At 41.1% G+C, this 17,748-nt stretch overlaps 1 protein-coding gene across 2 annotated transcripts; it reads left to right on the forward strand.

Annotated features, from left to right (window-relative positions):
• The first annotated feature begins 1,304 nt into the window (after positions 1-1,304).
• LOC147458703 (aspartic proteinase nepenthesin-2-like) lies at positions 1,305-11,879 on the forward strand. 2 transcript variants are annotated; one of them, XM_086510143.1, is made up of 3 exons: positions 1,305-9,156; positions 9,357-10,431; positions 10,898-11,879. In XM_086510143.1, exons 2-3 carry the CDS (start codon positions 10,337-10,339, stop codon positions 11,253-11,255), a joined length of 453 nt encoding a protein of 150 aa, XP_086366269.1. In that variant the 5' UTR covers positions 1,305-9,156; positions 9,357-10,336; the 3' UTR covers positions 11,256-11,879. The 2 variants fall into 2 exon arrangements, with proteins under 2 accessions (XP_086366269.1, XP_086366270.1); XM_086510144.1 differs by having other exon boundaries at positions 1,306-9,156; positions 10,894-11,879.
• The last annotated feature ends 5,869 nt before the right edge of the window (positions 11,880-17,748 follow it).

The following is a 17,748-nucleotide window of genomic DNA, read 5'->3' on the forward strand; positions in this document are numbered from 1 at the left end:
TTGGAGGATAAAAGAAATAAAGTCGGAGAGTTTAAAGAAGGTAGAGAGTCAATTAAATTTGACACATTTTTTGGATATCGAGATGCTTTGAAGGCCAAAGCCTTCATACAACAGTTTTATATAGTTTTCTTCGGAGGGTGTTACTCATAGAACTCCAAGATTCAGAGGGCTACCTATTACTTCAAGGGAAATGCTCGAACTGGGTGGTCCACGCTTCTATTGAACAAGACCGCCACTTAAATGACTGAAATTTAAAAGTATTTTTATTTCTTTTTGGTTGACTCGAGAGTACGAACGCGACACACGAACTTCTTGGAACCATCTTTGGATGACCAAGAAGGATACATTGGACGCATATTGCGAGAGATTCTGGAGCTATTTTCTACCATCCTCTTCATTTAAGAAGATTTCGTTCAAAGAATAGATTGAGCGGTTTACCTTGGGACTTCCTACAGAGATCCGAGATCACTGCTTAGATCAAAAGTCAGATTTTATTGAGAGTGAGAGAGAGAGAGAGAGGATCAAAAGTCAGATTTTATTGAGAGTGAGAGAGAGAGAGAGAGAGAGAGAGAGAGAGAGAAGTAGGGCCTAGAGGCTCTAGTGCTCGGGGAAAAATGTGTCTCAGCTTAATGTTATGCCGTTTTCAATCTCAGAATGTCGGTTGAGGGCAAGAGGAAAATGAGAAATTCCAACCCATAATGGAGAAAATTAGTTTTAAAACCCAAAAATAAAAACTAATTTTCTAAAATTTCCTCTCGATAAATTCAAGGAAAGGATTTTTGTATGTTTGGAAAAATGATTTTTCTTGAACATTGGCTGGCTGCAAGGGGGACCATCACACTAAACCTATGTATCTTTCGAGCACCGATTCTGATGCGGGCTGCCAATCGGGTGGTCAAGATGGACATCGATAAGCAGAGAGAGAGAGAGAGAGAGAGAGAGAGAGAGAGAGAGAGAGAGAGAGAGAGAGAGAGAGAGAGAGAGAGAGAATGGAGCTATTTGGAAAGCTGGGGGATGGTTTCAGTTGCAAGAATCCATTGTACATAGTTTTCAAGGCCTTTGTTGCTGCAGGCCTCAAACCTCAGAACGTCTCTCTCTCTCTCTCTCTCTCTCTCTCTCTCACACACACACACACACACACACACACACACACACACAGATTCATTGAATCTTGGATGTCCGTGTACATGTAGTCACATGTGAACTACCAAGACCTACACCTTATGAAGACGACAACTTCCAATTGTGTCGGAAAGGGAGCCTCTCTCTCTCTCTCTCTCTCTCTCTCTCTCTCTCTCTCTCTCTCTCGTGTGTGTGACATTTATATGCATGCACAAACTTGAAAATATGAATGTAGAACATTGGAATAGAACAAGTCACAGATACATTCACAGAAACAACCCTAGGTGCAGGGGTCTTTGCTTCAGCTTCGACGATACTCTGGGAGCTAGGAAGGACTCATGGGTGGGATATATAGGGGAGCTAGGTGTGCTCAACAACCCTCATGCATCAAGACATGGTGGTGCTGCTACTACAGTCTTCGGGAAAAATGTTAATATCGTGCCTTTTTCAATTTCAGAAATACTGGTTGAGGTCAAGGGACAAAGGAGAAATTCCACCCCAAAATAGACAAAATAGTGTATAAACCTAAAACACAAACCTATTTTTCTAAAATTTCCTCGTGGCAAATTCAAGGAAAGGAATTTTGTATGTCTAGTAAAATGATTTTCCCGAATACTAGTCACCGTGATTCTGTGTGTGTGTGTGTGTGTGACCTCTTGTCATGCGCACATAAGCATGGATGGCGAGATTCTGATCATTGCAAGCGCTGGCAGCTGCACCCTTCCTTGCTTTGCCTACTGGCCAATGGCAAGCGCTACACCTTCCTTGCTGTGCGTCCATCGTGCTCGCCACAGTGAATAAGCTGGACGATGTCGTAGCTGCAAAGGCACTCATTATAAAACCCGCACCTTGCTCTGTGAATTGGGCATGCCACCCCATCATGAGTACGATCATTGTCGTCATTACCACCACCAACTGCATCCGGCCCCCCATGTCCGGCGTGTGGCTATTCCGTCGCTCGCTCGCTAATTAAATTGCTGTCTGCTATGTGCTGACGCTCGTGGCACATTTGTATTGCACGTTGGGATCTGCAGCTCGCATGTACACAAACTAACACTGTATTGCTCCTCGCACGTGGGGATCTGCAGCTCGCGTGTACAGTGTATTGCTCTTTCTCTCTCTCACACTTGTGTTGCCAGGTTTGCATGCCACATTTTCCGGAGCAAGCAAATTGCACCATGTGGCAGGGGGGGTGAAATCCCTCCCCCTTTTATAATAGTACTAGTGAAACAGCGCTGCCTTCCGCGGCTGCATGGCGCCTCTTACCCTCAAACCCCTTGCTTCCACTGTCCATTCACAGAGGGTTTTGGACCACTGGCCAAAGTTATGAGATAACATCATCAGAGATGCCTTGGGCTATTTTTATTGGAGCTGCGTAGACGTAGGGAGAGCCTCTGGAGGAGACGAGACAATTGGAAATACTCACAAAGGAAGATCACTGATTTCTTTAGACTACATACGTGGCATTCAGATGAGAAAGCATCACAACAGACTTCAGAGGAGGTTACAGATCTTCATGTGTAGTCGGCTAGAGTAACTTAATAAAGCACATTAGTAATAAGAGGTGGAAGAGAGCAGGAGCGTAGTGCCATAGGCTACCATACGTGTCATTAAATATCTAATATCTAACCAATCCAAATGATTTTCTCATATTAAACTAATCATTTAATAAGGGATAATAAATGGGAACAAGGGTTAGAATATAGACATGTGCTTACGGATCTATCTCAACACGGGGCCAATGGTAAAGGGGCGCAAATGAGAGATGGTCTGTCAAAGACCAAGGTTAAGTAATGAAGCTTAAAAAACCTTAGGGTTAGCTTCATTAAAGACCTCCAATGGTTGATGTTAAAAGTCCTTTGACCTTAAGCAAGCTAGGACTAAGCTTGAGGTGGGAACCTGACCTAAACTTAAGCAAGCTAGGGCTGTGCTTGAGATGGGAAACCCGACCTAACTTAAGCAAGCTAGGGCTTGAGGTGGGAACTCCACCTAAGGTGCTTGTCATGCTTGATGACTAAGGTACTTGAGGTACTTGTTACATTTAATGAGGAAGTTTCTTGAGAAGCTTGCTATGCATGGGGGGTAAGATGCTTGAGTCAAAAAGAGAACCTACACACTTAATGAGGAAGTTGCTTGAGAAACTTTCTATGCATAAAAATCTCAAAGTTAGGGGAATTCTAAAAGAGCACATGGAATACATGTCAGACTCTCACTAAGCTTAACCACATGGTGTGCTTGAATGCTATTGGTTGGGCTAAAGAGGGGTCCAATGAGCTTCTACTTCCATCTAACAAATATCTAGATATTTTCAAGCTCTCTCTCTCTCTCTCTCTAAGGGGTAAGGAGGACACTTGTCAAAAGACTACCCATGTGCTTGACAGCATGCTGCATGTGATTGGCTAAGGGGAGAGAGCTTGCATCATGTAGAAATTTCGCCCAAAGCAAGGAAGGGGGGTGCTAGGGGGATATACTCCACACACACACTCATTTGCAAGGCCATTCTCACTTGGTGAAAGTTGAGGAACACCACCTCCTTGTCCAAGCTTGTGAGTGAAAGCCTAGACCAACACACTTGGCTATGGAATGCAAATCCAACCAAGAGTCATGCTTCAATGCTTAAGCTTGCCATTTTCTCCATCTTCATTACTATGTTATTATGTATGATAGCAAGAAGAGTAATGATAAGTGATGAACTATTTCTTTCTCCTATGGAATGTTTCTTCTTCCTCTTCCCTATCCTCATTCCCCGCTAGCTCTCTCCACCTTCGAAGGTGTTTGAGGCCTTGGGATAGTTAATGCTTTCTGCAAGTTTATGTTATGCTTGTGATGCATGAAGCTTTCCATCTTCATTGCATCACGTAGGTCACAAGGAACACAAATATTGTATTGTACTAAGTCTCTCTTGATGGGAGAAACTATAATACAAACGCCTATTGGAGGGGGGACCGGCTCCATATGAATCTGGTCCTCAACTATTGTCATGTCCTCTAAACTCCCTCCCTTTTGCAAAAGTATTTTTCATGCCAAGTTAATCAAGTACCATGTTTATGTTGCTACCATCAATCAAGTTCACCCGCTATGCTCACAAAGTAATCTCTCAAAAGTGCTTCACCTAATTTCCTAATTCCACTACTCTCAAAGTTCATAGGCCATTTCAATTACATTGGTATCAGAGCATTTGGTTTCTCTTTTCTTGCTTAAGAAGAGAGGTCCTTAAGTAGCCTATTAATGGTTGTTTTTGTTAACTATATTAGGGTAAGTGGGTATGGGATCTATTATCGGTTTTGTTGAGCCCACTATGTGGGATATAGTGCACACCTCGGGAGCTTTGGTCTTAATAATGGAGTCTTTTTAGATGTGTCTACGGCTTTACCATTATTGAGCCATAAGAAGTCCGAAAGGAGCTATCCCTCGGCAACTTCTCTATGTTAGACTCACTCCACTACTCTCTATAATCAACTAATTCGAGCCGTAGGTGTAGATACTTAAGTGCCTATTTTCAAAGGCTAAGAGGAGTAGCAACTAATGTTTTGAAGTGCCAAAGCATACACTAAGTAAACACATAAGTTTAATTAACATGGCTGACAATAATCAAGAGAGTAGAATGAACATTGATAACTTTGATTTTGCACATGAAGGTACTAATGATGATGCCCCCATGTTTGTTAATTATCTTGTCACTAAGTTGCAACAAACTATGGGCAACCCCGCTTTGCAAGCCGAAGTTACTCAACAACTTTGTGCTTATGGGATTTCCTTTCCTCTCCAAGAGGAGAGAGAGCTTAGGAGGCCTCTTGATGAGACCCCAAAAAGAAGACTCTCTCCCATACAAGAGGAGATATCCAAAGAACAAGAAAGTAATGAATCCTTAAGTTCCTTTGAAGATGTGGCTCCAGGAAGATGGCGGGCTATACGATCGCCAACTCCTCCCAAGAGGAAATGGTTAACCCATAGTCCTTCTCCTCATCACTTCAAAAAGGGAAGAGAGGAAACAAAGGAAGAAAATGACAAGAAAGAGGTCACCCTCTTTTCCTTCTTCTTCACCTTCCTCCTCTTCCGATGAAATCAATAGTCAATCTCCTAGAGAATACAAGAGGGGAGGACATCGCAAATCTTATCTTGCATGGCAAAGGTCACAAAGCTCAAGAAGTTCAAAGAGGGAGAAAAGAGTATCTCTAAAAGAGTATCTGTTTTGTCACCTATGATGGCACCTTTGGTGCTATCGACAAAGTATTGATCTTCATCCAACAATTTGATGCAGCCTTTGGAGACAGGGCTTCATAGAGTCCTCCAAGCTACACCATGTAGCTATGCACTTCCAAAAATTGGCTCGTCAATGGTGGGCTAGACTTCGTGGCAACGGCGAAGCCCCAAAGACATGGAAAACTCTACGAGTTTCCATCATGAAGCAATTCCTTGCAAGTGATGCAAAGGACAAAGTGCTTACCAAATGGTGAAGTTTAAAGCTTCTCTCTCATGAGTCTATCCACAAATATGTGAAAAAGTTTTGGAATTTACATCTGAAGACTACTATCCTTCAAAAGATAAGACTTTGCCGTGCAAAAGAAACAATTCTATGCGGGATTACCCAAAAAGATGGCCGAGTATGTCAACTCTCAACGGCCCGGTTTTATCACCAAGGAAATCCACCACACCATGTTTGCTTCGGGCATCAATTTCCAACAAGGGTCTAGATGGAATGTCAAACCCATGGAAAGTAAAGACAAAAGTGATGCCAAGGGGAAATCCAATGCCCAAAATTCTTCCCAAGGCCATTGCAACAACAACAAAAAAAATCGGTCCAAGGAGAAGAGAGTTTACAAAGGTAAATATAAACTCTCTCCTAAAGAGCTAGAAGCTTTTCGTAAGGACCACAAATGTTTTAAGTGTGGGGATCAAGGCCATGGTTATCGTCCTTACCCCAAGAGAATTGCCCGCAATGAGACTCCTAGAGCCTCTATGTTTGAAGCTCCAAAAAGAGGATGCTCATTGCCAAGGATTTCTTCTTTCCTATGCTTGGGGAAAGATGCAAGAGTATGATTCCTTTATTTTGTTTGACCCTGGTTCAACTCACAACTTTATATCCACGGAGTTGACCACTAAGCTAGGCATACAAGCCCACGAGATGGGAGATACATTGAAAGCCAATGGAGCTAGATCAAGGGACAAGACGTCTCAGTTACTTCCTTAATTGGAAAATTAAGGCTTCATGTCCAAAGCTATGTGGACAAAAAGGATTTCTTCATCTTTCCTCTCAAACATGAGAATGTTATCGTTGGGGCACCATAGTTTAACCGCATGGCTTTCAACATGAAGTTCCTTGAAAGGAGAATCTACTTCACCTACAGGGAAAGGAGCATGTACATAGATGCTAATGAATTGGGGAACACCATATCCCTGCAATAAAGGGAATCAAGAGGAATTATAGTTGTTAAATTTTCTAAATGGATTCCAAGATGTTTTCATTGATGATAGCCCTAGTGAGCTATCTCTAAAATGAGGGATGATGACCATGCAATTGAGCTCCTATCAAGAAGCTCACCGCCTAACAAGCCTCCTTATCGAGTTTCACAAGCTCAACAAGAGGAGATCATGAGGCAAGTGCATGAATTCGTTTAAAAAAAGAAAGGGAATGGTGAGGTCTAGCTCCTCTCCATTTTGTTCACCATTTCTTTTAGTGCAAAAGAAAGACGACACATATCACATGTGTGTCGACTATAGATCACTATCAAAAATAGATTTCCTGTGCCACGGGTAGAAAATCTATTTGATAATTTACAAGTTTTGGCCTGACAAATGCTCTAAACGCATTCAAACTTATGATGGACAAAAATCTTCAGGCCATCCAAATTCTCTTGAAGAGTACAAGCGACACCTCCAGGTAACCTTTCAAGTTGTGAGAGAGAATAAGCTTTTCATTAATCAAAAGAAAAGTGAATTTTTTCTACAAGAGATTCAATACTTAGGTCACATTATCTCTAAAGATGGCACCCGTATGGATACAACAAAGTTAGAGGTAATAAAAAGATGGCGTAATCCAAGGAATCTACAAGAGGTACGAAGCTTTGTAGGTATGTGTGCCCATAACATGACTTAACAAAAAAGAACGTTAAGTATTCATGGACTGCAAAAGTGCAAGAAGCCTATGAAGAAGCTTAAGGAAAATCTTATATCTCAATGTGTGATCACACTGTTAGATCTCTCAAAGCAATTTGAGGTCCAATGTAATGCTTGTGGTAATTGCCTTGGAACTATTTTGCTTCAAGAAGGGCATGCCATAGCATATGAGAGTCAAAGACTCAACTTCGATAAGTGAGTATTGGGAAAATACGAAAAAGAGCTACTAGCTATTCTATATGCCCTAAACACGTGGAAACACTGTCTATTGGGGACTCCATTCATCCTACGAATGGATCAGAAAGCCTCAAGAACTTCATGACACAAACCAAGGTCTCCGACAAACAAATGAGGTGGGAAAGTTTTCTTTTGCAATTTAAATTTCATATCACTCACATTGTTGGGAAGCACAATCAAGTGGTCGATGCACTTTCACAACGACCAAGGGTAAGTGTGGTGTCTATAGCAACTCACAATGATCTATCTTTTATGATAGATGAGTATGCTAATGACCAAGACTTTAAGTATGTAATTACAACCTTTGCAATAGGGAAGAAACAAGAACCATTCACCTTGAAGGATGGTTATGTTCCAAACGGCAATAGGCTATGTTTTAATCACCCATACAATACGAAAGTCATGTATGAATCCCATACTTCTCCTTATGCAGGGCAAAGAGGGATTCCATAGTCTACTCTTCGAGGAGTAGAAATGTATTTTTGTTGGTCTACCATGAAAGTAAACATACAAGAGTATGTTTCAAAATGCATGGTATACCAAAAGTTGAAAATTGATCGAGGGAAGCAACTTGGATTGTTTCAGTCGATAGGCTTAATAAGAAAACACACTCTATGCATTAGGAGAAATTTGGGGTTTGAAGAGGGTCTTTTAAGGATTTGGGATTTATGGAGCTCCTCCAATAAGAAAAGGGCTACCGTTACAGTGACAAATTTGTTAAAATGGAGGTTTCTCTCACTAGAAGATCTTGCATATGATCTTGGCATTTAAGGTGAAACAAATTTTGATAGGCTCGAAGTAGAAAATAGCGGGAGAATATGAACCCCCCTCTCTCTTTCTCTTCTTCTCTGTCTGTGGCGCTACTCTTCTGCATGTCGAGCCATGGATTCTTGTGGCATATACAAGGCTTGCAACGAGTGGGTCATTAGCACAGGTCCATGAAATATCTCTCTCTCTCTCTCTCATGTGTGTGCGCGCAATAGTATGAGATGGAAGGATCCATGACCACCAACTTTTGTGCTTTTCTTCTTGGCAGACCTTATGGATGTAGCCGCTCTTTAACACCCTCCGGCAGATTATCCACTGACTTACCCTGCTTCTTTCCCTTCCCATGTCCACAATCACTTACAACATGCTCTCTCTCTCTCTCTCTCTCTCTCTCTCTCTCTCTCTCTCTCTCGGGGATTAGAACCTACAATGTTGTCTTATCCTTGCCAGCTAATGTGATGAGCAAGATTACTTTCTTACAGGTAAGAGTTGATCTCTCTTAAATAATTATGCATTCTATTTACAATAGCTTTGGATTGTATTGTTTGGAGGCTTTTGAGAAAATTAAGAGTGTTTCTTTGTAATGTAAGTGCTTAGATTTAAAGATGTTACGTGGTAGACAGTTGGATTTTGGACAAAGATACAGACTATGGAAGATTTTACCTTGGTGCAGGCACTTGCTTCCCAAGTTTCTTAAGATATGATTACATTTATTTTAGGAATGTTGTGAGGTATGATGTTGAAGCTTGTTTAAGGTCTCATGCAGCAAGTATGTGTGTGAAGCTAGGAACTTCCTAAAGAGGGCCATATATGATGACGAAAAGCTGGTGGGCATTCTCTTTTGGACATTGCAAGAATCCTTGGTATGCAGGTACTAAAAAGAGGGGAGAGAAGCAATTATGGAACAAAAAGGTACCACAAATGGAACATGCTTGTATCAATCTCCTCATAATTGTATGAGCATAATCTTTTCTTGCAGTCTTGTCTTCTTCTAAGCCATCTCAACTTATGCACCTTTTTGTGTTCATTTGTACTGCATGTTCCAAGTGTCAACCAAGTGCTGTTCTCACAAATTCAAGTCTTTTTTTTGTAACAATTTTTTTCTTTTGCAGATTTTCTTTTTCAATGGCCTTTGCACAGGAATAAAGAAGCTGCATTTATTGGATGTTCAAAAAATGGCAAGCAAATAATAGTATGGCACATTTTAGTCATCATTTAACCAGGTAAATCTTTTACAGATGCGCTTTCTTAATGGTCTTTGCATTTGAGGGTAACTAGTCTATAAAATGAGGAAAAATGATCGCATCATTGAAGACAATCCCTCGATATTTGAATAAAACAGGTGGAAAAGAGACCTATTATGAGGTTTGTATTCTATACGATCCTTGTTTAGACAACAAAGTGATTTTGTAATCATTGAATATACCAAAATCTTGAGTGTAGAAGAGATGTGAGGGGAACTATTCTAAGAAACTTTTATGTGGCATGTCTGTTATGTATGATCACTTGTGTCATCCTCAGGTAGAAGGAGTGTTGGAGAGTCTACCTATGCTTTGTAATCTATTGTATACTCTTCACAATGTTGGAGACTCCTTTGGTTCAAGATAAATTAAGTGTTGTGCTTGTTGCCTGCAAGAAATAAAATGAAGACTAAGAAGCTTAAAGAGGTGGGACCTGTAGGAGCTTGTGATGAACAAGGGGTCAACTGAGAAGCACTATTTTGTATGCACACACGTGTTGTTTTAAAACACAAGGCTTAACATGGTATGTTGTTTGGTGATCTTGTAGAAAATATTACGACAAGCTTCCTAGCCGACTACACTTGAAGCTTGATTTCAAAAGAAGAATTTGTGCCAAGAACATAGGATACATGCTGAGAATTTGCAAAGCAACAACATAATTCATATGGCATGAGCACATTGATTAGAATGTATGCAAAGTGTGGTGCCCTCACAAAACCACAAAAATTTATGATGAGATTCTTGTATGCAATGTTGTGTTTTGGATGCAGTAATTACAGGATATGCTCAATGTTGCTGGTCACTAGGTATGTTGATTGTGGTGCCCTTACAAAAAGGATAGAAATTTTATAATGATCTTCTGGTTTGGAATGCAAGAATTGAAGGATATGCCCAACATAGCCGTCAAAAGGATGCTCACGCATGTTTACAGCAGCAGATGCGAAGGGTAGGCCTTTCTCCAAATGCCATCACTTATGCATGCATCTTTAAGGTCTGTCGTCGCAGTAAGCTAGCTATGATAAGATTTCTAGTTAGTGGCCCTTGGACAAATATCTAGTGCATGGGGGTTCTTTGGTCAATAATTGCTACACACGTCAAGCATGCAAGAAATGCATGATGAAGGTGAAAGCAACGAGTTTTCCTTTTGTAACCGCACTCAATGCTATTCAGAAGAAGGATGGAAACTGAGTTTTAATGTGGGTTACTTTAGAAGAACTCAAATGCCAGTTTGACTCTTATTGTTACACTTATTGCTATACCAACCAAGCCAGCACCCATGGCCAATTTGGCAGTGACACTCACACTCTCCTCTCAATAGGTAGATGTATGATAATCAAGATTTCTTCTTTTCTCATTTCTTGCCTTTGGGTTTCCAATATTCTTCTCATCATCATCATGTCTTATGTAGACAGAACTTCAACAACATTCCCCGGACTTGCTTTTGGGTGCAACTACAACAATCAAGGCAAATATGGGGCTATTGCTAGATTGGTGAGCATGGGGCAAAGGGCCCTCTGCCTCCCATCGCAGCTCAACCAGGCTCTAGGGGGCAAGAACTTCTCCTATTGCCTTGTCTCTCCAACTGACACATCCTCTAGCAAAGCTATGACTCTGCTCATGGGCAAGGAAGCCATAGAGAACGCCTCGTCAATGGGCTTTATGCCCATGCTTGTGAACCCGGATGTGGTAGTGGCCTTTTACTACATTGATGTGCTTGGGTTCAGTGTCATTAATCGGAGTCTCAACATCCTAGCCAGCACATTTCAATAGACTCCACGGGAGGAGAGGGCATGATCTTCGACTCAGACACTATATACACATATGTGACTAATGTTGCCTTCGTTGCATTGCAACAAGCATTTGATGCATCTATGAGGCTGCCAAGATATACAAACCATCCGAACTTGCCTCTCTATTACACAACAAGTGGGTAGCCAAGCACGACAATCCCACCCTTCACTCTCCACATGCAAGGACTAGATCTAGACCTCCCTCTGGAGAATTATATACTTAGATGAATCCAGGATAAGCCTAGATTCACCCTTAAAGGAAAGTGCATAACGAGGGGAACTATTGCCTTGCCATGATCCTCATTGTCGACGACATCCAGATTATAGAAAACATGCTCCATTAAAACTACAAGGTGCTCTACAACATTGATAATGCGCAAATTGGCTCTGCATCCCGTAACTACCTGTGTATGCATCTACTAAAAGCATATCAATGCTGGTTAGCCTTGCCATTGTTGGACATATCTTGGAATCAAGCACTTGATAGAGCGTATCTTGTCAAGTACTTAACCTTTTTGCTGCAACTGCCAATACACAACAAGTCTCAAGTACAACATTCTTTCCAACAATGTATGGCTGGAAATTTGATCTCATGATTTCAAAATGTCTTGCACAATGTTGTAGGCCTTCAAGATGCGAGCATGTGTGAAATGTATTTTGAGAGAATTGTGGAGGATTGCAAGCATACATGACAAGGGGTTGCAAACATAAATGTCAATCAAATCACAACCATGTCTAGCAGCCCATGTCCTTAAATCTTTTTATGATCATCCTTTTAAGCCCATTTCAACATTTTGTTAGTGCCAGGAGCCTTCAAGTTGCAAGCATATGTGATAGCATATGAGGAGAAACCTCACCTCACATCTCTTTGCATGCCTTTACGGTGAATAAGAATTTTTTGTTCTTTTGTGAGCATGTCGCATTGGGCATACATGTCCACTAGAGCAAATGTTCAAAAACTTGGGCAATGCCACTTAGATGCAAGCATAGTTGATTGCACCTGTAAACAAGCCTTTACTTTGCATACGCCAACACGAGCCTGAAGCTTCTTTGCCAGAGTTCTATTGGGTATATCCTTTTATCAAGGCATTCCAAAAGATGATATTTGATGCAAGAAACTTACAAAGAACGTTGTGTGCTTTTACAACATTCAGGATGAGAAGCTGAGTAAGATTTTTTTTTTGCTTTTGTGTGCACGTGACATTTGGCATACATGTCCACTAGAGCACTACCAAAGCAAGACGTGTGGAAACCACCTCCATCCATTTATCAAGGACTTACACAATCCATATTTCACTTCTAATGGCAAGAAAATATCACCACAAATATCAACCTGCATGCATCTTACAAATCAGTCCAAATGGGGAGTGGGAAGCACTCTCATATTGGTGATATCTCACTGTTTGCATCAGCCTCCATTGGCTAAAAAATCAACATTAGAATGTGTACTAAAACCATCCAAATGCAGCTCCAACATTCATCTCATTTTCTCAGAGCCAACACAAAAACTACTCAAGACATGTGGATCTTACATACACTTTGAATCCTCCATAACTAATGATAAGGCACATAGCCCAAGATGCACACTGGGCTGGAAACAAGCCTACTACAATCACACGCAACATGGGGTTGCCCATTCCACCCCGACTATGTTGATAGACGTCTTCGTTATGGTAATATTGGGCATTATCCTGCAATCAACATGTTCCAAGAGACTACTTATTGTACACAACACTCATGACATGCAGTCAACTTGAAAGACTACATGCATTGAGAACACTAGCAAACATGTCACCCAAACCGTTGCTAACAAACCGTCGCTTTGTAAAATCTCTTGACTGGAAATATCATTCTAAATTCCCTTGCCCATGTGAACATCTTCTCAATATCATCGTGAAATCTCACCCATGTCAACTTCTTGAGCACAAGGCCCAAGCATAGGTGATTGCATTTGGAAACAGGCCTTCACTTTGCATCTGCTGAAACTGGGCCATAATCACATTAGGCATATCCTACAGTCAACCTATTACAAGAAAAGACATCCTGTATAGGAGACTGTAAAGAACTTCTCGCGCTTTTGTTTGTGTTTCTGTGAGGACATAGCAACCAAACCTTTGCCAAGCAAGACATGTTTCTACAATATCCCCTGACTAGCAATCTCATCGCAAATCATTTATCCATGTCCATGTCTTTGCACATGACTTGAAGGTGCAAGAATAGGTGACTGTAGTCAAATTGAGCAGTATCCGGCAATAAACTCCTTCCAAGAGATTAAATTCTATACAAAAAGCTCATGAGATCCAGTTGATATGAGTGCATCTGTGCATTGCAAAAAATCTAGCATGGCCAGGACTTGCTATGCATATCCTCCTATAAGTGCATTCCACTTAGCATCTTCTGGAAATGTCCCCAATATTCCTTACCACAACAATGTTAGGCATATCCTGCAATCAAGATACTCCAAGAGAGGACTTTCCAGCGCTTAGCAAGAACTTTTTGTGACACCACATTTGGCATACAAGTAGACCAAAGCACTTCCAGCATGAGACATATTTTTGCGACAATCCCTGACTAGCAATCTCATAACGTCTTGTGCAACACAGTCCTTCAAGGTGCAAAAGCATAGGTGATTGCATCTAAAATCTGGAGTTTACTTTGCAATTGGTGAAGGCAACCGAGAGCTTCTTCAACAAAGTTATGCTGAGCATATTCTGCAACTAGTGTGTTTTAAGAGCTGGTGCCACACAAGAAGATGATTGAGAGTTTTCATGCTTTTGTGAGGATGCCACATTTTCCATACATGCCAATGAAAGCACTACTAAGCAAGCCATATTTCTGCAAGCACATGACTAGAAATCTCCTCATCCGTTCTCTAGCTGATCCAAAGTCTTGGGCAATGCCACAAGCCTTCAAGATGCATGGCTTTGTAGGACAACACAGCTTTGTGAATCTATTAGTTGGGAGGGGTGGGGACAATCGAGTTCATCTGCATCTGCAAAATGAGAGTGAGGATAGGTTGAGGAGATCTAAGAGTGAGCCGCAATCTTCCCTTCAGAGAGAAAGTTGTTGGAAGCCGGGGCAAGGAAGGAGAGGATGAAGGGGTACGAAGGATTCAAAGGGGCTTTCCTCATCATAGAAGCGCCTTCCTCAACTTTAATCTCTGAGCGTCAATAAAGTAAGGTCTAGAATTAGCTCTTCTTTGGATAGTCACATGCTTCTTCTACTGCCATGGCTTGGCTTTACTCTCGTGGAAGACATCCTCACCATTATAGAAAGAGAGAGAGAGAGAGAGAGAGAGAGAGAGAGAGAGAGAGAGAGAGAGAGAGAGAGAGAGAGAGAGAGAGAGAGAAGCAGCATCACTTTCTCGTAACTAGGTAGGCTACCTCTGCATCACTAAAATGCACGAGTAACGAGCTAGAAGATCAAGTAAATCTTGGGTTTAGCCTACACTTTCTCTCTCAAGAAATTATGGAAAATCATTTTTTTACAAGAGACTTGTGTTGAGGTGGAAAATCTTACAAGGCCCAAAAGAGACCCCAAAATTTTCCTAATGCTTGTCAAAAAGACTATTAAGGCACATCAAATGGCAACTTTCTTCAGACCTCAAATTTTCAAGCATCATGGATTTCCAGCATCCATAGTGTCGGACAAAGATCCTAGAATGACCATTAAGTTCTAGAAAGGTCTCTTTGAGAATCTAGGAAGTAGATTAAATTTCTCTTTCGGCTTATCATCCACAAATGGATGACCAAAGTGAAATAACTAATCTAACGATTCTTGATATACTAAAAGCCTATGTCATGGAAGACCTCTTATAGAGTATGCGTACAATGATACTGTACATACTTCTATGGGGAAAGTACCTTTTGAGGTTAAAGAAGGAAGGTCCAAAAGTCCCTTACTAAAAGTACATGTGAAGATCTTCGTTGCTGATGAATATAGCCGAGACCTACAAGAATCTATTTCCAAAGATTAAAGGGGCTATATCCATCTCACAAGAAAGGCAAAAGGGTTGCTGCTAATAAGCACAGAATAGTCTTAACCTTTAAGGAAAATGATTGGGTCTTGCTAAAGTTCCTCAAGGCTCATCTGAGGCATACTACGGGCAAGAGTCCTACGGACCACCAAGAGTATGACGCTAAACTAGCAAAAACATACTATGGTTCTTAAAATTCATAAGCTAGTCCATGAGATGGCTTATCAATTGACGTTGCCCAACCATTGGCTCATGCACAATGTTTTCCATGAGAACCTACATAAGCCTTACAAAGGAGTGCCATCAAAAGAAGCAATAGCTGCAGACCCTCCAAAAATCGAAGATCAAGAAGAAGTACTTCAATCTAAGTCCATCCTATGACATGAAGACAAGGTATTAAGAAATGGTAAGATCATCTGACGATATCTTATTAACTTATAGAATTATTCTTTAAATGGATGCAAGGAACCTAGCTTAAGGATAATATGAACCTTGTGAATGCTTACAATGCTGCACTAGAGTAAGCATATGAAAATGCATTTTAAATGAAAAATGTTTTTGTCTTATAAGACTAGTTCTCTTTTTATTGTGCACAAATTTAAGAAGTATGCATGCTTAAATTCATGTTTGGGATGATGACGTCTCTCAAACACCATATAGAATTTGTCACTCTATTTGGCAGGATGAAATGGACTAAAGTGCAGACATGCTTGCGGCAGCTATGTCTCCCGAGCACCAAATGGATTAGCCATCCATCTTGGAATGATGTCGTAGGGTAAAAAGGGATTCTCTACCCGCTAAGACAAATTGAATAATGACTATGACTTTATCTCTTTTACCTCATAGTCGAGGACGACTATGATTTCAAGAGAGAGGTAATGTCATTAAATATCTAATATCTAACCAACCCAAATGATTTTCTCATATTAAACTTATCATTTAATATGGGATAATAAACGGGAACAAGGGTTAGAATATAGACATGTGCTTACGGATCTATCTCAACACGGGGCCAATGGTAAAGGGGCCCAAATGAGAGATGGTCTGTCAAAGAGCAAGGTCAACTATTGAAGCTTAAAAGATCTTAGGGTTAGCTTCATTAAAGACATCCAATGGTTAGTGTTAAAAGTCCTTTGACCTTAAGCAAGCTAGGACTGAGCTTGAGGTGGGAACCCGACCTAAACTTAAGCAAGCTAGGGTTGTGCTTGAGGTGGGAACCTTAAGCAAGCTAGGGCTGTGCTTGAGGTGGGAACCTGACCTAAACTTAAGCAAGCTAGGGCTTGAGGTGGGAACTCCACCTAAAGTGCTTGTCATGCTTGATGACTAAGGTACTTGAGGTACTTGTCACATCTAATGAGGAAGTTGCTTGAGAATCTTCCTATGCATGGGGGGTAAGATGCTTGAGTCAAAAAGAGAACCTACACACTTAATGAGGAAGTTGCTTGAGAAACTTCCAATGCATAAAAATCTCAAAGTTAGGGGAATTCTAAAAGAGCACATGGGACACATGTTAGACTCTTACTAAGCTTAACCACATGGTGTGCTTGAATGCTATTGGTTGGACTAAAGAGGGGTTCAATGAGCTTCTACTTCCATCTAACAAATATCTATATATTTTCAAGCTCTCTCTCTCTCTCTCTCTCTCTCTCTCTCTCTCTCTCTCTCTAAGGGGTAAGGAGGACACTTGTCAAAAAACTACCCATGTGCTTGACTGCATGCTGCATGTAATTGGCTAAGGGCAGAGGGGTCCAATGAGCTTGCAGCATGTAGAAATTTCGCCCAAATCAAGGAAGGGGGGTGCTAGGGGGATATACTCCACACATACACACTCATTTGCAAGGACATTCTCACTTGGTGAAAGTTGAGGAACACCACCTCCTTCTCCAAGCTTGTGAGAGTGAAAGCCTACACCAACACACTTGGCTATGGAATGCAAATCCAACCAAGAGTCATGCTTCAATGCTTAAGCTTGCCATATTCTCCATCTTCATTACTATGCTATTATGTATGCTAGCAAGAAGAGTAATGATAAGTGGGGAACTATTTCTTTCTCCTATGGAATGTTTCTTCTTCCTCTTCCCTATCCTCATTCCCCGCTAGCTCTCTCCACCTTCGAAGGTGTTTGAGGCCTTGGGACTGAGGCTTGGGATAGTTAATGCTTTCTACAAGTTTATGTTATGCTTGTGATGCATGAAGCTTTCCATCTTCATTGCATCACGTAGGTCACAAGGAATACGAAGATTGTATTGTACCAAGTCTCTCTTGATGGGAGAAACTATAATACAAACGCCTATTGGAGGGGGGACCGGCTCCATATGAATCCGGTCCTCAACTATTGTCATGTCCTCTAAACTCCTTCTCTTTTGCAAAAGTATTGTTCATGCCAAGTTAATTAAGTACCATGTTTATGTTGCTACCACCAATTAAGTTCACCCGCTATGCTCACAAAGTAATCTCTCAAAAGTGCTTCACCTAATTTTCTAATTCCGCTACTCTC

The sequence above is a fragment of the Adiantum capillus-veneris genome, chromosome 4, assembly GCF_014529385.1.
Source record: "Adiantum capillus-veneris isolate H3 chromosome 4, ASM1452938v2, whole genome shotgun sequence".
NCBI lineage: Eukaryota > Viridiplantae > Streptophyta > Polypodiopsida > Polypodiales > Pteridaceae > Adiantum > Adiantum capillus-veneris.